General features: G+C 34.0%; 1 protein-coding gene across 5 annotated transcripts in view; it reads right to left on the bottom strand.

Moving 5' to 3' along the window:
* Positions 1-14,468: 14,468 nt before the first annotated feature.
* The window catches only part of LOC134845319 (AP-3 complex subunit beta-1-like), a 46,192-nt gene continuing 40,055 nt past the window's right edge, over positions 14,469-20,605 (bottom strand). For all 5 annotated transcript variants that reach the window (XM_063862303.1, XM_063862302.1, XM_063862304.1 and 2 more), the window contains 3 exons: positions 17,622-17,843; positions 16,877-17,117; positions 14,469-15,552 (listed from right to left, as the gene is read on the bottom strand). In XM_063862303.1, the coding sequence (XP_063718373.1) occupies positions 15,260-15,552; positions 16,877-17,117; positions 17,622-17,843 (756 nt within the window). In that variant the 3' untranslated portion in view covers positions 14,469-15,259. The remainder of the gene's footprint in view (positions 15,553-16,876; positions 17,118-17,621; positions 17,844-20,605) is intronic.

Here is a 20,605-nt window from a genome sequence, read left to right on the forward strand (position 1 = left end):
CGATGTTTAGAATTATTATCATGGTTATTATTCCTATGTGGTGACTGGGAATAATTTCTATATTGATTATTATAACTTGAATTTCGATTTTGTGAATTGTTCCGTGATCTGTTTTGATAATTGTCATTTGATCTGTGATAGTTTGATCTATTATACGAGTTATTTCTCGATCGATTGTTCGAGTAATTCTGATTTCCATTGTTCGAATAACTTCTATTTCGATTATTTGAATAGTTTTTATTTCTGTTGTATGGTGAGTTTCGTGATTAATTATTGGAATAGTATTTATTCCTTGGGCTTGATTGGGAATTGGATCTAGAAAAAAATTGTGTTGCATAAGAATTTGATCTCGAATAGTTATTTTGACTATTTGATCGATTATAGTTATTTTGTGAAGAATTTTGTGTGTTTCTTCGTTCTGGTGATCTTCCTCTATAACTTGAGTTTTATGGTGATTGATTCCTTGTGTAATTGGTGTTGTTTGGAAGTGGTTTTCTTGAACTGTTATTACTATAAAAATGTTTGTTTGATAGATTTTGATCTTTTTTCATATATTGATAGAACGATTTATTTGGTTCTTTATGCTTTTGAGGTTTATACTGATTATCTTGTTGTTTTTGTCTACATTCGGAAATACTGTGTCCGTATCGTCGGCAATAATTACACCATTTTTTGAAGGTTGGTTTGCCTTTAAAATTTGGATGTTTTTCATAGATGTTTAGTATTTCAGTGATTTTTTCAATTAGGTCTGTATCTGATTCCTGTATGTTATTTATATGTGTAGTGTTTGTTTCAATTCGATTAACACATTGTAGTTTTAGATTTTCTGTTTCTTCAAGTTTCATTGTGATTTTCGCTTGCTCTAGTTTATCTACTAGTTTTCGAAACTCTAAATCTGGCTCTCGAATTGAGGAAGGGTGAGATGCTCTCTTTTTTTATTGCTATTTTCCTTAATTGAGGTGTTAAGGTCATCATTAAAATTTCTGTCATTTTTGTGTTTTAATAGTCATGTGTATTAAGTAAATATGCTTTTCGAACTAGTGTTTCAATGCGTACTGCTAATGTGTTTGATGGTTTCATTTGGTAATCTGCGAATTTCATTACATAAAACACTTTGGTGTTGTTTATTTCTTTCGGAGTAAAACATTTTTGAAAATTCTTGTGTAAATCTTTTCCAGTCTGATTTTATTTCTATAGGTAATACTGAAAACTGTTTTTGGGCTGCGCCATCTAAGGTTGTTTGTATCAATGCTGTGCGTCTATGTATCCAATTTTGATGTAGTGGCGTATTAATTGGTTCAGGTCCTATATTTAAAATCAAATTTGCTGTTACTGCATTTAAATAATCTTTTACAGAATATTCAGGATCTGTTCCTGTAAATACCATCAGTGGTTTATTGGATGTTATTGATGATCCACCCATGAGGTATGGATTCATTGTCATCTGTAGTGATTCTGCGGCATTTGGCATTTGCGAAAAATTTGAAAATTGATTTTTTGTTATTTCGTGTTGCTGAAGGTAATATGGAAGCAGTATTTCATTTTTCATTTGAATTGGTTCATACGAGTGCATAGTCATCGGGTTTTGTGGTTGAATCGGTTGAAAAGATTGTGTATTAGTTGGATTTGGCAAATGTATTGGTTGTTGATTTCGTGTATCTGTTGGGTTTGGAGAAAAAATTCTATTATATGTATGAGGTCGTCGCGATCCTTGTGTGCGATATTCCTGGGTATATGGTGCAAAAATGTCTGGTTGTAAATAATCATCATCAGATGATAAATAATCCGTATGATGAGGTGTTTTTTTTATATTTTTTTTTTGTTGAAAGAATGGGTAATTTTCACTATGATCCTGTGGAGGATGTGAATTAGCTGGAAAATTAACTGAGTTGGTTGTTGTCATTGGGTTATCCCAATAGTGAGAACATACATGATTATTTTTTTTTCGTGGGGGGTAGTTTGCATTTGGCGAATGTGCATAATTATAATTGTGTTCTGCAAAATTATTTCTTGTGAACGTTTTTCCTGATTTTGATGGTTTTGTCATTGGTCTATATGTTTGATAATCCATATGTGAATATTTTGGAGCAACCGAAGGTTTAACGGTTGGTTGTAAGGTTACTTGTGCCAGTGAACTATTTGTATTTCTTGGTGTTGTTAAATTTGGGTGTAATGGTGAAATACTTTGTTGTGTAGTTGTTGTTGTTTGGACAATTTCTTCATTTATGAAGTGTGATGGTGTTTGAATATCTTGTTGTGTAAGATTTCTAGTTCCATTAAGGTTTTCATTGTGTATGACGGCTGAATTTAAACTGTTATTTCGTGTATCAGGTGAAAATGTATTGTAGTTTAATGGTGTTGCATCAATGGTTAGTGGTATTACTTTTACATAATCTCTGTGATAAGATTTGGTACTTATTGCTTGACTTGAGATCGATTGTGGGATATTTATAAATGTAGGATGAGACCATTCAGGGTCGCAAACGTAATCTGATTGTTCTGTAATGGCAGTGTCATCATTTGAATTTTGATGTCTGAAATTTTTTCTTGCTTGTGAAATTAAGTCTAAATTATGTGTGAAATACTCTATTATAAACCATGCCAAAATTTTTTGTAAATCATGTTTAGTGTGTTGTGAAACATCATCTTTAGTGAAATTTTCTTTTATTATATGTAGAAAATGTAGATAATGTAATTTCTTTTCGTACATTTGTATGTTTGGATGTTTCAGTTGGTGAAATACTTTGAAATTCTGATTTTTCTAATATAGAGATATAGGTATATATTATTGCAAAAACTTCATTGGTGAATTTAGAGTTTGATCTTTGTGAATTACGATATTGTATGCTTTTGATATATTCTAGGAATACTTTTGAAAATTCTAATTCAAGATCGTCTGTTTGAATTACATATTTACGATGATTTGTATTTTGTGTGCTGAATTCTATGGTGTAGATTCCATATTGTTGTGTTAAGTTACATATGTCTTTCAAACAATGTTCAATAATTAGTCTTTTGATTTTTACATCTGAGAATTCTGCTTTGCATGGACTGATTCCGGGTTCAAACAAATTTACGAGTAAATTCTTGCAAAAATCATGTTGCCCTCTATTATCGGGTGCATCTATGAGGAAGGGGTAAACCTCTTCATCATCTGGACTATCGTCACTTTGAGTGTGGCTCAATTTTTTGTTTGATGACTGTTAATATATAGCTATCAATGTGTCTAATTGTTTGATTCCAATTATACAGGTGTACTGGTTTGTGTTTGTATTGCTTTTTTATTCTTCTTTTTCCTCTTTTTGATGAATTTGAAGTTGTTTCTGAATCGCAAAAATATAATTGATCGTGAATGGGACAATTTTTATCAATTGATTCTTTTAATTTGTGGAGTTCATCTAAACTGCTGGTTTCTGATTCGGAAAATGCGTTTCTATTTTTTGAAAATCTTTTTCGTGTGATTTGTCTTTGTTTGTTTATAATTTTTCTTTTTATTGTTTGTCGTTTTGTTCTAATGTATTCAACTGTTTGTGTATGGGTTGTGATTACAAGATCGTTTTTTTTTTATCTATCTCACAGTTGTGTAAAACGATTGTTTGCTTATTTCCTAGATTTTTGAATGACATAAGGTTTAGGATGAGGGATGCAGAAAGTTGTTAGATGATTTTTACTTTCTTAAACTGTTAGTCCTTACGATTTTTTGGTTAGCTTAACCTGGGTCTATTTGTTGAGGGTTGGAGAGAAAAGTATATCGATTCCGATGAATGATTTTTTACTTTCTCGTGGCTAGTATAAGCTAAGGTGTTAACTTACTTAATCTTACTTAGGGGTAGTGATTGTGTTCAAGGGTTGGAGAATAGTAAAACGATCCACAAGGTTCAGGTATAATTAGAACGCAAATAGTTCGTTAGGTACTATTTTAAACTTACTAAGTCTAAGATCTATCCTGGGTCTGGTAAAAAGAGGGTTCAAGTGAAGGACGAATAGCCGAAGTTCTTCACTGTTTATCTTAATTTGAATGGTTAGTTTTATTTAAAAATTTCTATTAATCTTGGGTCTTTTGGAAGGATTGGATAGTGAATCGACGTTTGAGGTCGTTAGACACTTGCTAAGTGGGTGGGGGAGAACAAAATTGTTCTTTTTGATCCAAGGATAGGCCTTGATGATCAGGTTTTAAATTTAGTGAAATAGAAAATTAATTAAGATCCAAGGATAAGCCTTGATGATCTGATTTTAAAATTAAGTGAATTTAAAATTAAAATGGTTTAAATTTATTTAAGAAAAGATTTAGTATTTTAATGATATTAGTGAGCTTATGATTGATGTTATGTTTAGGTGATGAAGCTGGGACAACAAAATATTTATGATTACTAACACTTTATTGTCATGCTACTAATTTTTATTTTTATTTTCAATAAATATGTTTCAAATATGTTTTATATAAGACTGCAGAAATTAAGAAAACGATCTGAGATCTTTTTATCAACCGTTATTGTACATTAGTAATTCTGTTTAGCGCCTGAAATGATCATGAAGGTTTACTTCAAAATTTTATGTTTGCAGATGAAAATCTAAATTCATTGCTAATAAGATTCTAAATTTAAAAGTTTGTGTTGGTTTTTGCCGTACAATTATAAAACAATATGGTAAATTTCTACTTTGTCGTAGTCGTCTCTTGTTCGAGGTCTTCTTCCAATTCCGGGTAGTTCTATTATTGTTCGGAATATCGGCTCTGATCTATTGACTCGTAGAGACATTTCGATTAAATTATTATCGTATAACATTTTGAAAATGTTTTGTCTAAATTCTAATCTATTTTTGGTTAGTTCTAAGCTATTAAGGTCTTATTCGAGACTTATGGTCGCACCAGATGAGTTAGGACCGATGTGGTATAACTCATAGAGTAATTTCGGGTAGGGTACACCGTCTGCTCGTCACGCTATCTTATTTTCGGCCGGATAGATTCGTGCAACTTCTTAGTCTAATACCGATCCTAATCTTACTCTTATACTTTCTAGTCTCAGGGTGTTTAACTAATCTCTGCTAGGCTCAATAGATCTAGGGTATACTGGTTTGTTGCGGCTGCTGAAGTTCTCTTGGAGAGACAACGAATTTCTAAGTTAAATTCAAATCTCTCTGGTGCTGAAATTACAAGTACAAATAAGTGGGTTGTTAGTTAGATGGATCATGATTGGTTAATATTAAATGCTTTACAGTGGTAAAATATCCAATTTATCCAATCATAAAATATAGTTTAGATCAGGTTCCACTGTGCCGATCTATTTTACCACACTACTATGGTTTGTACTGTTAGACAGGCTGGGTAGCTTTTATTATAAACTAAAAAAACTTGACTTTCAAAAAAGTTTTCACACAAAGAAAGCAAACGTAACCTCGTCTAATCAATTTAGAAGAGCCGCTGTTGTCAGTGAAGGACAGCCAGGGGTTCCGAGACAGGACGACGTGCACGCTGGTGTTTGTGTTCACTGGCATAGGCATCTCTGGTCTGATTGTGATCCTAGGCTTCCTGGACTGCTGTCGAATCATCCAGCTGGAAAAGGGAGTCGCATACTGCTCTTTGCTGGTGCTGGCTGTACTCCTATGTTAGTTTATCTCCCATCCAAATTTAGACCCACCGAAAGCCAATTTTAGACCCAAAATTGAACACACCGGTCTAGAATTGGCAACTGGAAGACGTTACAGTCTTCTCCTAACTCGCATTCACTCGTATCTTAAGTTTTTATTGAATCAAAAGGAGGCAATTTTTCTTCTCCTCCGTGGGGAGGAAAGCAAAAAAGCCGAAAACGGATCTAAATTCTTAGATTTTCTGCTCTCATGATTTAAATCTAAGTCTCTTAGATAATAGCCATTAAGAAAAAACTTCTCAGATTGACGCAAAAAAATGAAGAAACAAAATTCTCTGACTGATTCCGCCTAATATCCCATCGAGCCTCATAACAAAATTTGACACCATTTCAATTTATTTGTTGTATTATGGATAAGAGAAAGGGCTATAAACCAAAAAATGACCGAAAAAATGTTCTCGGTTGCAGTGATTTTCACAGTGGCGACGCCGGCCATCCCCACCGGCGACTACTACTCGGAGAAGAAGGAGTTCAACCACGTGAACAGTCGCAACCAGTCCTTCTACTACAACTGTCTGTTCGCAGTCGCCAACTCCACCGACCAACACCTGTTCGCAGAAAACCGAAAACAGATGCTGAAGGACCTTCAGAATGAGACTCTACAGATTGACATCGGGTGAGTCTCAAAGCAAATATGGGCTCTTTTTCCTTTTCCCTCCCTCTGCAAAATGTTTTTAATAAAAATTTTGTTCACATTTATTGATTGTTATGAAAATTGGCATACTGACTAATTATGTCATGGCAAATATATCTTGTCTTCATAATTAACCTTGTAAAATCACTCGTTACACCTTTAAATTGATGCCTATAAAATGACAGGTTTCAGAAAAAAAAACAAGAATAGCCAGTTGCTGCACATGTATCACAGAATGTTCCGACCACGCTGATTTGAAAAAATAATAATTTTTTTTTTAAATCATAAAAGCAACGAAAAAAAATCAATTTTTCTCAATTTGCCGTCTTTTTTATAAGTTTTTGGTTATTTTTCTTTGATGAATTAATCGATAAACTCCAACAATGAGAACTGATATAGTTAAATTGATGTTAAAATCATAATACAAAAAAAACGGAAATTGTAGTGGGAGGTCAGCTTTCATCAATTTTTTTTTCTGATTTGTTGTGAAACAAAAACAAAAAATGCAAACCAATTTTTCTTTACACTGATTAAATTTTTTTGAATTTTTGTTTTAGGAATATGATTTCTTAAATATGATATCAACTTTCATCAATTTATCTGTGATTGGTCGGGAAAAGTTGGCGAAAGACAATATACAAAGATCCAGTGAGTTGCTTATGCTCAAAAAATTTTAAAAAAATGAAACTTGAACTCAGATTTGAACGCAGACCCTTAAATCAAAAGTTTAAGCGACAAAAATTTGCGACAAAAAATCATGTCAATTGTCATCTGAAAAAATTTTAAGCAACAGGAAGAAATCTTTGCCAGGAGACAGGTGGAAAAGTGTCAATGAACTCAAGGAAACCTAAAAAAGGATCGCCTTTTTTAAGAATCGATGAATGTACTCTTATACAAGTCGTGATGTATTTTTTTGTTAATTTTTCCAGAAAAAAAGTGTTACAATTTCAGTTTATTTCTTTTGCTAAAAGAAAGGCAAGTTCCAGTATCGAACAGCAAAAGTGTGAAGGCTGGGAAAAACTTCGCCGAGTTGTAGTTTCAAAAGTCGCATTTAACATTCAAGAGATTTTCCGGCAAAAAAAAACCTTTTGATCCAGTTTTCCCAAAATTGTTTAATTTTATTTAAAAAAGTGTCAATCATCGTGATTATTGACTTCTGAAAGTGTATTTTAAATTTCAGATTCTGCAGCGAAATAAAATGTGTGTTTTATTGATCCAGTTCTCGCAAATTGGGTAAATTTTATCAAAAAAGTGTCAGTTATAAATTGTTCTAGAAATTCAAAAAACTTTGAAGCCATCTATTTTTTTCTGGCAAAATATGTCAGTTATTTTTTCTGTTTTATTGCGTTCATTAACACTTCTAACTAACTGTCCGTTGGTTATGTTTTATTTTTCATTTTCGAGTCTTGAGGAAACAAATGATCGCTTCGAAGCAATTCCAGTTTCGATAATTCTATCTTTTAATCTAATTTCTCAAAATTAACCTAGTTTTTCAACTGTTTTTCTGATATAATAGTATTAGCTCAGCTTATTTGTTGGTTTTTATTCTCGTGGAAGTAAAGTTTGTGCGTGAACTGTTGATTTAACCAGGTTATGTATGTATGAAGACCAAGTTTAATTAAAACTGACCAAATACAATGCATGTCACATTTTTTTTTTTCAAAGAATCGAGATAATTTAATGTACGTTTTTAAAATTAAATCGCTTGTTAGTGGATAAGCGTTAGTTGGTCTTAATATAGTTGCACGTGCCCGTAAGTTAACTTTGGTTGGGTGGATGGTTTAGGTGGGTGCTGATAGTGTTGTGGTGTGCACCCCCCTTCGCCTTCCTGGCTCTGCTGCTGTTCGCCTGCTCCAAGTGCTGTGCCAAGTCATACGACAACAGAGACGAGAGAGCAAGGTTTCTACTTATTGAGAAATTTGAGCTTTGCGGCGACGGATTACATTAGGACCTCATTTCCATCATTCGTCATTTTGCGCCTTCAGTCCTGTCGTATCAGCGCCAGCGTCGCGATTCGAACCGCTTTCCCCAGTGTACAAGCAGGCAAGTGGCGGCTAGTTCCGCATCTTTAGGGACGAAAATGATGATTTAGGGAGGTCCTTTTGTAGTCTGTCGCCGGGATCAAAACCAAAAGAACTCTTAAGCAATCATCACTGTTTTTTACCTTCTATGCTTTCAGACTCTTACAAGAAGAAGCATCGAAACGGATTTCGCCCGGAAATTGAGCCGATTTTGGAAGAGAAACACGAAGAAAGCGGAAACACGACCAAGGAAAATACTTACGATGTATCGCTGGTCCGCACAAAAGAATAGGGAAAACTTTTACTTGAAAAGAGTTATAAAATTTTGATTATTAGTTATATAAAACAGTTGGTGTCGGCAAACGCTCAATTAAGCATGTATCATAACCTTGTTTTCTTGTTAAACAAAAAAAATTAAACGGTAATTACTGAAGGATAAAATTATGCAAAATCTCACGCCTAAGGCGATAAAATTTTAAAAACTTGTGGTATAAACAACAAGTTAAAAAAAATGTTTTCATTTTAGAACCAGGAAGCAATTTAGGTTCGAATAAAAGCTTCAAAATATACGAATCATATTTCTGATTCTGATTCTGAAAGATCATATTTCAATTATTGCAACAGCGCTCAAAAACTTTTTGGCTTTTTTGCGAGACATTACGACACCGATCAAAAGCTTGAGTGAAATCAAAATTTTTTTTTTGCGGTTTGATTTGATGTTTCAGTTTTTTAATATTTACTCTAAAAATTTCGGCAAATGAAACACAAGCATGCTCTTTGATAGCATGTGCCAATTGCGCAAAAACGTGATTGATTTTAACATTCAAAATTTGGTTTTAATTTTTTATTTACAAGTACAAAAAATCAACTATTGATCCAGACCAGCGGCGGATTTAGGGGAAGGGGACGTTTTTTCTTCAGGACTTCAGCCCAAAAGGACCCCCTGTGCTAGTATGTTAGGACATTTGCTGACTGACCCTAAAATTTTTCGAAGGCGCCTTCGACGCCAGTATATATTAATTTTATTGGGGAGAGCGCACAACGAAAAGCCGCAAATTTTTGGTCAAATTCTTCCAAAAATGCCTAAAACGTCTTTGGGGCACACGTTTGGCTAAAATAGTGTCTGTATTGGGATTCCGGAGAGTTTCGAAAGACAATTCAGTTGATATAATAAAAAGTTCGATAAAAGTTTTTTTGAAAATCTACCCCCAAACCAACCCCTTCGAGAAAGTCGTAGATCCTCCTCTTATCTAGATTTTTCAACTTCGGTTAGTTTTCCTGTCAATTTTAGAGTTTTTGAAAATTGCAAGCATTTTTTTCAACCATTTTTTTCCGTAAAACTCAGAACTTCGTTTCGAAAACCTCAGTTTTTAAATAATAGATCCGTTAACAAAATCAACGAGTGTCAGACAAGATAGACAACGTTTTCCAGATTCAACCATTCCCATTCTCCGACATCTCAACTTATACTTAAGCTGGCTCAAGGAATTCTAAATAATAATTGGTTTTGAAACATGATTTAGTGCAAGCCCCCCTAGCTTGAGCAAGTTAACCAAAAACGTACATGGCCAGTCAATTTGGAAAATCAAGTGAGAATTAAATGCATCCGTGGCTTGAAAGTGAAAACTCAGTGAAATTTACGAACATTCATGAAACCATTTAGTGATAAGTTGATTTTTTTCGCGACTCGAAAAAAAGTTTCTGGGTTTTTCGTCTTATTTTCTGAATAGGATGCCTTGAAGTCATACTTACGATAGAAAAAAAAGAAAAACTAATGCAACCATTTAGACATCAGAGTCGATTTAAGGCCATGAGCTCATTTTCTTTTTACTATCTTGGAGTAAAATTCAATTTATTTTCTGACATTTATTCAAGTTTCTTGTTAGAAAAATTTGAAACGTATAACTGAAGTTATTGTAAGACTTTTCTGCATACAAAACCAAACTACAGAGACCAAAAGTTTTCTTGCCGAAAATTTCACTGAGAAAATGCTCAGGAAGAAAAACACAGATGGCAACGATCAATGGACTCTCATAGCATTGCAACTGTTATGGAGTAGAAAAAGGAAATATTTCTTGACCTGTCAAGAAAACCAAAAAATTGATATGGCAAGAGTGATTCTCAAGTTGCAGTCAGTATATTGAAATGTACTGAACGTTTTGAAAATTTGAAGCGATTGGTTTGTCCAGAAGCGACCTACATATTTTGCATCATTTTTTTATGCATAACGATTTTAAAAAGATTTTGAAACTTCCAGTTTTTCTCCACCACTTGCGATACAACAAAAACATTTAAAAAAGTCAAAAAAACTAATTAAACCAACCTTTTCGTGTGTTCAGATTAAAAACAACTGAAGGCCCAAATAAAGCTGGAGATATGTGTTTGGTTTTGAATGAATTTGAAACACTGATGCAGTATGAGTAAAGAAAGTGGCTTCAAAAACTGGGTTTGTCCAAAACCTTACTTTTTTCTCTACTAAAATAAGTGAGAAGCTAGAAAAAACTTAGGTTAATCAATTTTCCCAAAGAGATAACAATTCTCTGGCAGACAACTCAGCAGCTGCTGCTTCTGCAGTAACGTTTATCGCAAACGGTTTTTTGAGTTAACATTTCATTAGATTTGATTTTGTAAAATTAAAGAGAATTCAAAAAGTTTCTAAAAACGTTCAAAAGTTCTAGAAAGCCCTCAAAAAGATTTCCAAAAACCATACATTTTCCTGCACTAAGCAGGTTGTGGCCTCTCGAACAGTGGAGAATCCAAAACCGGGATTCTTGGTTTGAACACAACCTCAAAATTATCACGGCAGTTTTCGCCTCAAGTCAAAAAGTTTGTAAAAAAACTGTCAAAGTTTTAACACTTCAACTTGTTAGAAGGCCATAAATTTTTTCTTAAATAAACTAGGAACACCCGGTTATAAAAGTATGCTTTCAACAACGTGTTGTTTCAATCAAACCTTTGATATCAGATTTGGCAGGATAGCGAGACAAGTCCAAAAAGCGGTCAACTAATCAAGACTTTGAAATTTCCCAGAGACAGGTTTTTGTGTGAAAAAATAGGGTGTAGTCGCTTATGTCGCTTATGCCGAAGAGGTTTACTATCCTTTAATTTTGATTGAGCCCAAAACGTCAGATTTGTGAGGGTAGTTCTCGAGAAATGTCAAAATTTTGTTAAAAAAAAACGATCAAAAATCCAAACTTTTATTTTTCCGCCGGCCATGATTTTTGGTGTCAGAAAAATTTGAGAGTAATCTCATAAACGAATGAGCTTTTTACAACCCGTTTTTTGAATTGAACCCAAAATCTCAAACATGGCAGTGCAGTGTTCAAAAATATTCGAAAAGTTTGAAAAACGGTCAAAATTTAAAATATTGACTATTCCGAGGGCCATAACTTTGTGTAAAAAGTATGGGCGAAGCCGCATATTCAGGGAATTTTTCTAGACCGTTCTATTTTTTGAAACCGAAAACTCAGATTTGAGAGGGATATTTTTCGAGAAAATGAAAAAACCAAAAAATATGGGTCAAATATTCGCGCACAGATTTTTTCGAAGGCTGTAGACAAGGTGTCAACTAAGAAGACTATAGGGGAGTATGCAGGCATACAGGAGAGCCGGCAGTTTTTCAATTGATATCCCTTTTTGAAAATCAGATGAAGTTTCTGAGAAAAACTTATCAAAGCAAAACATTTTACATTTTCCCCTTGAAACGACCCAAAACCAGGTCATTAGGCCAATAAAAGATAGGCCAAACTCATTTGGGCCGAGGATTTTTTTGAGCGAATCAAAACAAAAAAAAACAAATGAAGAACGAAGTCAAGGTAAAAAAATTACAAATTGTAGGAGTAAATCAAACACTAAAAGCAAAATTAAAGAATCCGCGCAGCGAAAAAAAAACGCTTTCAAGATGTAACAACTCAGCCGATAACAGATACGCAGACAAGTAATTGGCCATCAAATTTAGTGAAACATGTTTTTTTTTCTTATTCTCAAATGCAAATTTCAAAAAAATGCAAAATTTGTCAAAAACAAAATATATATTTTTCGTTTTAGTACTGATATTTCAGACTTCAAAGCAGTTCGAACGCTGTTTTGAACAAATTGTTTGGCAATTTTACTATTAAATCAACCAATAAAAGAAGTCCATTAGGCATTTAAAAAACTTCTAAAAAAACATGCAGATTTTTCACTTTGTTTCAAAAAATGCGTAGTAGAGTCGTTGAAGGCATGATTTAAGACAAACCGAAAATGTTTAAGAAATTTAAATCATATTCCACAGTTATTCAACTGACTAAAACACATTTGGACTCATGTCAGCGTTCCAAAATGTCAGCGTTTGATGGAAACAAGTATTATGAAAATATAGGCATTTGGGTTTTTTCGTTTTATTGTATGATACGCTTTGAAAAATCTGTTTACTTTCTCGAATTCAATATTTCTCGAAAACCGCTTTGTCGATTTGTATAAAAGTGGTAACATTGGATTGTTTCCACTTTCTCAAAAACTACCCCTTAAGTCTGATATTTTGGATCTAAAGGAGAAAATGCGCTGCAAGAAGCTACCCTGCATTAGCGGCTATGTTTCAAATCTTTTATCAAAGAAGTCATTTTCCCTCAGAATAACATATTCTATAATTTTTGACCGTTAATTGATTTTTTTTCTTTTCTCAAAACCGAGATCCCATATCAAAAAATTTTGTTTCATTGGAAAAAATGATTTGTGGAGAGCTATTCTGCTTTAGCGACTCAGACCACATTTTTCACCCAATAATATAGGGCCGTGAAAATATTTTTAAATTTTTTTTAACTTCATTTTTCTCAAAAAAACTACCCTACCAAATCAAAGGTTTTTGGTTTCAATCATCAGAAGCTTCCGAAAATTTTCGCTTACAAAAAGCTGAGTCCATAGTAAGAAGCTCCTCTGCATTAGCGGCTAGGCCGAAAACAAAATTGCAAAAATGTTTTCTTCCCTCGTAAGACATACTCCAGACTTTGATAGTTTTTCGAAACTTATTCATTTTTCTGGAAAGCTACGCACCCAAATCTGATTGTCTGAAGCTCATCTGCATAAGCGGAAACTCCCAAGTTTTTCCTCTTAAACATAGAGGCGAAGCTTCGTTTCGCAAACACTAGCCAGAACACGACAAAAACAGCTCTATAAAAAGATTTTTAAAAAAGTAGAAATAAGCCTCGAACTAGTAAGAATGCGGCTACGACTCGGATTTGATATGCGACCTGGAAATTATGAGTCTCAGATCCTAGATCGTGATTATAGCCAAAGTGCACCAAATAATTGATCAGTTTTAGATACACTTTTATTTAATAGTTAGCTTAGAAAAAAAAAGAAAGCTCAAACTAGTACACTACGCTCGCAAGGTCGTTATTGTAATGACTCTCGGAACAATCAAAAGGATTTTAGACAAATTTTTCACTTCGAAAACTATGATTTTTTTTACTTTAATTTCAATTTTTCTAACAAAAAAGTAATGGTCCTAAGAAAAGGTTAAAATATAATTTCGTCTGTTTTTTGAAATTTTTGAGTCTTCTCAAAAAATACTCGGCCGAAATTGATACCAAGGGTTTAACCGAGGCAACATTTGGGAAACCTCCGAGCAAAATAAGCGATGCCTTTTAAATTGTACACAAAAAGTTATCTTTGGGAAAATTACAAATTCACGAAAATTTTCACTCTTATACTATTAGAGAAACTAAGGTTAAAAATTATCAATTATGTGCCTTCAGCTTTAGTTGAGCCCCTATTTTTCATTTTTTTTGAAGACCACGGCAGACAGATCATATAACGATGACAATGTATAACAAACTTTTGATCATATAACAAAATTTTGTGCATTTTTGGGAAGATTTTACTAAAATAACGCCATTTTTGGTTGGGTAGTCGAAAAAAATCTAAAAATCCACTTCTGGATGGATGTACAGCATTTTAAAGCTCCCTCTTGTCTATTTTCCTCAATAAGAACAAAATTGAGAGATTTTAAAAATGATAGTGCATGAAAAAAGAAAACGAAAGTGGGTATTGCGATGTTAGAAAAATAAAAAATGAACACCACCAATTTTCATGCAATACCCCAAGCACCAAAAAACTAAATTGATAGCACCCACCATACCCAGAGACTGATCACTTAATTTTGACAAAGAAGTTGACTATTAAAAAAAGTTTGATCTAAATTCGAATTCAATAGATATAGATACACTTTAAATTAGACTGTTTCTGACATAATCGTTATGACAGACTTGATCTACCGAAATATACAGATATACTCATAATGCAAAGGTAAATACAGTTTACTTCATTAATAGTTTTTTGAATGTTTGACTAAAGCTGTTTTATTGGTATTTCAACATATGCGGATTAGGAATTAATGCACTGTTTATCGACAACACTAAAACTCACAAGAAATGATTTCAAAATTAATGCAACTTATTTTTGACCACTTGGAACAAAATCAAACCCATGTTTTTCGTTTTAATGCATATGAAGCCATAATCTGTCAGTCTACTTTTCTATTACCTACCCTCTAGAACCATTCATACAGCACGGAGAAGCTATTTATTATTCGCGAATAGCAGCAGACTTGCTTGTAAAACGTTTCCAAAATCACACTTCGATTACAATTGAGTCAGAAATGGGACTTAAATAAACGTATTGATAAATATATTTGGGCTACTCTTTCAACCGTGATCCCAGATATCTTATTATCAAGTGTGACTACTATATAGTTAAAGGTAGTTTACGCATACTTGATTTGTACCAATAATCTTATCTGTAAATTTATCAATTATTTGCCCTGGAGAACCAAAAACACAGCACTTTAGGAGAGGGAAGGAGTTTGAAAGATGTCGATTATCTGCCAAAAGCTGAGTGGTAGGAACTAATATACATTTTCAAAATCACATTTGATCACTATGATATAGAGGGGCACGAGTGAGAGACTTGCCCATAAAAAACTACTGAGCCAGACTCTGATTCAGTTCTTTCATGAGCTTCGATCCCACAACCATCTTCTCACAATTCACAGTCAGTTTTTTCTTCTCCAAGTCCACACTGACCAGAACTGGAGTGCCGGTTGAAGTTGTCACTCCAGAGAACGAGTACAACAGACGTGGTCCACTTTGAACACTACAGGGCACTAAGCCGACATTGCAGACGGCATACACTCTCTTGAGGAGTTCACTCTCGTCTAAGTTTGCAGTTAGTGTGTCCAATTTGCACTCGTGTTCATTCATGCCCGTCAGTCTGCCTGCAAAACGAGAAGAAGTGTAACTGATCACGAACAAAAATGAATCAAGAGAAGCCGAAAGAAACCATCAAGGAACAGAACAAAAAAAGGAACAGAAATTACTTAAAATGCACAACTTTTTAAAGTCTATGGACTGAGTTTATAAAAATTTCTCAATATTTAAAATTGATACATCCACAGATACACACAGATGATAAGCCAAAATAAAACAATTCAAACTGGAAAATGGCCCGAATAACACCGATAAACAAAAAATATTGTCATAATTTTCGCAAGCATACCATAAGACAACTTGGCTAAAACGAATCAGCAAACAACTTTAACTCTTTCATTCAAAAACACTACAAAACCGGTGTAAAATGAGAGCTTTCGAAACCCCCTCTCCCAGTGGTCGGGACAATTAACACATTTCTGACCGCAAAATGAAACTCAGAGGCGAAGAGTACCTTCACATCTCTCGCGATACAACGCAAGCGTAGCACTGCAAGCTAGCGAATAGAAAAAGAGACAGCAATCGCTAAAGCGAATATATATATTTAATGCTGGAGGACGCCGATTGAAGTTGTTTTAAAAAACTTCAACTTTCGAATTTCCTAAAATATATATATGGCCCTAAGGCTCTTTGACTTTCAAGAAAAATTTGGTTGGAGCAGTATGTGTATGTTTAACTGGTGATATATATATATATATATATATATATATATATATATATATATATATATATATAAATATAAATATTTCAAACTTCCAAAAATATATATATGGCCTTACGGCTCTTTGACTTTCAAGAAAAACTTGGGTGGGGCAATTTGAGAAAGCTGGATCAATAGGTAACTTTCTAACTCCGTTGGGAAATCTGAACATTTAAAATCCACTTTCGAAACTAGAAGTCGTTCACGTTTTTCGTGACCTTTACACTTTTGCTGATCAATAGTGAAGTTTGCCTTTTTTTCAATAAACTGAACTTCGAAGTCAAACCGCAAAAAATCAAAATTGAGCGTTAACAAATTTTAAGGCTTTTTCTTGAAAAAAACCAAGACCTATACAAGAGTCTTCACTGCATCTATTCCTCTTGAAGACAATTAAATCCTTGTAATTGAAAAACAAATAATATAATTTCATAGTTGACCTCTTATCGCCGATCATATAAACTTACTTTGTATAGCCTAAGACTCACTTTGTAAGGTCTAAGATTCACTTTTTATGGCCTAAGATTCACTTTGTATGGCCTAATATTCACTTTGTATGGCCTAAGACTCACTTTGTATGGCCTAAGACTTACTTTGTATAGCCAAAAACTCACATAATATGGTCGAAAACTCACTTTGTATGGCGGAGAAAGTGTGGTGTGAACAAGTGCATGGCCTCAACAGATCTCCAACTGTGCAGCTCAGTTGGACTGGGAACTGTTTGGTCTCACTGTCATTCACTGTACATGCAATGGTGAAGTGGGCCGGCTGGAGTGAGTCACAGAAGTCTATTCCGATGTAGGCATTCTGTTGTTGACCGGGAGGAAGCTGTCCTATTTTGGGGAACTCATCCAAAGACATGCCAGCTGGCAACTTCTGAAATTACAAAAAAAAAACATGATTTAAAGTATCGCTTGCTAATCGCAAACCTCAATTTAGAAACAAAACAAGAATAACTGCGCACAATTGAATTTTAAGTGAACTAATACCTAACACTTCCTGAAAAAAAGCAACTTAAGCCTCAGCCATTTGAATAGACGGTTCGAACAAAGTTTTAACCAAAAGAAATAGATATTCGAATGTTTTAAAAATAGTTATTTCCAAAATATATTTAGAAAAATTACTTTTGTAGTTTTTGAACTGACAAAAAACTGTCAAAAAACTGACATTTCAGGATCTAGAATTCTTTAAAGACTGATACGTTTTTAGTATTTAAATAACGTCCATATTATTCTTCATACCTGAGCACTTGGATTTATTTCAACTTTCGATATCTGCGTCTAACATTGTCAGTGATAAAAATCTTTGAAAAGTGAGGAGAAAATTTCGATATCACATTTTTGGACAGTTATTTTTTTAGTTAGATGTTTGCGTTTTAACCTTTTCGGTGATAGAAATGTTTGAAAAGTGAGTGTTGTCAGTGGCTGTGTTGGCGAAGATCAGTTCCACGGACACCTTGTGCTCGTTGTATATGAATGGCTTGCGGGTGAACCTGGCCTTCACTGACAGTCCCCGCCCCAACAGTCTGTTCAGCAACTCCACCTCCTTATGTGTCACGTGCAGGGCGGAGGGGGAGGAGACAAGCACTTCCAAACCCTCTGGCTAATAAAAGAAATACTGTCTATTAACAAATTGAGCCATTTCTCTACAGTTAGCGAGTCTTAAATCATTTATTTGGTTGTTGCAACAAACAGAAGATTTTGCAAAGATGAACGGCTTCTACCAAACTTGGCAGTAACTTGATGAGTTTTATGGTGGCTGGCAAATAAGACGATAGCTGTTTAGACAATTGTTGCCCTGTGGTCTTTCAGAAAATTTTAAAAATTCATTAAAAAGCTGATTGTTTTTTTTCTCTCGTTGTTTCAAAGTTTGCGTGTTTGTTTTTAAGAAAAACGTAACCAATCAGAAGACTGCAAACTTACTTATGCTTAATAGCTTGTCGTCTTATGTTCTGTCGCCTTTATTTCCTAGCACCGTGTGACTCAGTCAGCAAGCTTAATTTAAATATTTCGGTATTTATGAGTTCATATTCATCTAGAGTCGAAACGAGACGTTGAAAAATTAAGTTCATAGAATAACATGACAGAAAAGGTATCTGAGAGACTACTTTACTCATAGGCTGTAATGAACTACCTTTAACCAGTTATTGCTGATGGACGATGCAAAGTCATACAGACGAAGTGCAGTAAAACACAATCATATAGATATTGTACCAGTTTTAGGAGAGTTCCTTGAAATTTCGCTCATCCCCTTTGCGAAAATGATAAATGATTGGTCCGCGCCGACTACTGTTAAAAAAATTCAAATAAATGATGTCCCAACAAGGTCTTAACTGCCAGTCTCTGTTGAGTTGATTTATTCTTAACATCGTGTCCTATTGTGTTTGAACGTTAGTCAGAAAAAAAATCTGCTGTCACTGAGTATATATTGTGGTGCCTGTCTCGGGAAGCATGGTTTACTTTAGCTGGCGAAAATGACATAACAAATGGGTGATTTATTACAATAGGTGGTAGCTGGATCGCTATTTGTTATACTTCGCTCATTATTTATAATTTATTTCAAAAGCCAAATTTTTAGGTGCAAGAAGTGTAAAAATTGAACTTTTGAAGAGCATTTCATTTGCCAGAGTAATATAATTGCAAAAACTATCTTATAGCATGTACAACTGATTGCAAATGAAATAACTATATTCTGCATTATAGTTCTCAAACTTATTACATGCACTGTACTCAAAATTACCACCTATTGTAACATATCACCAACAATTGTCAGAGCAAACCAAATTCTCCTAGGTTGAATGCAGCGGCAAAGATGTACTTCGCAAACACAAGAAACAAAAACTAATTAGGAGGTTTCAGCTTATCACGAGTTGAGCGATACAATCAAATCAAAACATGCACTAGTTTTTTTACCAAGAAGGTCTCTGAAAACTAGCGCCTAGATATCGCGCGAGCGGTTAAAATTGTACACTAATAGCTCATTTCAACTTTGAAAAAATGCCTTTTCCTCGTCTAGGATTTTCGCGTAGAAATTGAAGTGATTTGAAACATGAGCAGTTCAATAACGCAAGTCTATTGCATGCAAAATATCGTCCTCTCGCGCACGCCAGTGCAATTTTTGTTTCTTTTGTTACTCCGATATGATCTTTATTCAATATCAAACGAATTAAGAAATCAAAACAAGACTGCTCGTATAAGGGCGCAGCCCTGAATATCCTTCAGGCTAATCTGGTAGTTTTTTGGTTAAACCATAAAAATCCAAAAAAAAAGATTCTAAAAGATTCATTTTTTTGCAGATTTTACCCCTACACGGAATTTTAGGTAAAAAATGATTTTTTATTTACATCCATCAACGCGTTAGTTGGACCAATTAGCGTGCCTCAAAAGGATTGCAATTGAATTAAGAGCTGGAATAATAGGCTGCTTATGCTACGCGTTAATGGAAAACAAGTAGAGCGCGCATTATATTATGATAAGTGGTGATTTTAAAACACCCTTAACTATGTAGATTTTTAATTTTGCTCTCAAGGCGTTAATTACGTTGAGATGTGTTTCAATGTTAAATGAAATAAGAAATCAAAACAAAAAAGTCCGTCAAAAATTGTTAGTTAAAATATCGAAATTTGTCCGGAGACAAAAACACCGAGTCCAAATATTTCACCATTTTCTTCGAAAGTCAAAACAAATAAGTGAGGAGTGCATCGCACTGAGGGCTTGAACACTAAGAAAAGGTCTGCTTCAAAAAATAGACAAAATATGAGAGAAAAACCACCCCAAAATAATTATCTAACTCTTAGTAATGATCTTTAAGGTAACCAAAAACGCAGCTTTTACTCACGCCACATTGTAAAAGTGAAGGAGTCTAAAATTGAAAGCCCCTCAAAAAATAAAACATAGCCAACAGACAGTTGAAAAAGAGACAATGCAGGCAAGAAAACAGAAAACAAATACTGACTTCGAATTTCCAAGAAAAAAACTTGGCTTTAAAGCTCTTGATTGACACAATTTTGATTAAATTAGCCCAATTTGAGGAGACTGGATCAATAGGTAAAACTTATTTTGCTGTCAAATCTGATAAATAATTTCCATTTTCGAAATTAGAAGTTGATCGCGTTTTTCATGACCTTTACAATTTGCTGTTCGATAGAGGAGTTTGCATTCCTTTAAAGAAAGGAAAGGAACTGAACTTGAAAATAAATCACAAGTTGAGTCGCTGAAAAGTACATTTGAGCCTGAAAAAATTTTTGAGACTTCTGAAAAAAATCATCACGACCTTTATAAGAGTCTAAACTACGTTCATCTACTCTTAAGAAGATCAGCTAAAAAAGGAGTCTTATGCCGAAAACGGGAACCTCTTAAGATGAA

This window comes from Symsagittifera roscoffensis, chromosome 4 (assembly GCF_963678635.1).
Source record: "Symsagittifera roscoffensis chromosome 4, txSymRosc1.1, whole genome shotgun sequence".
Taxonomy (NCBI): domain Eukaryota; kingdom Metazoa; phylum Xenacoelomorpha; order Acoela; family Convolutidae; genus Symsagittifera; species Symsagittifera roscoffensis.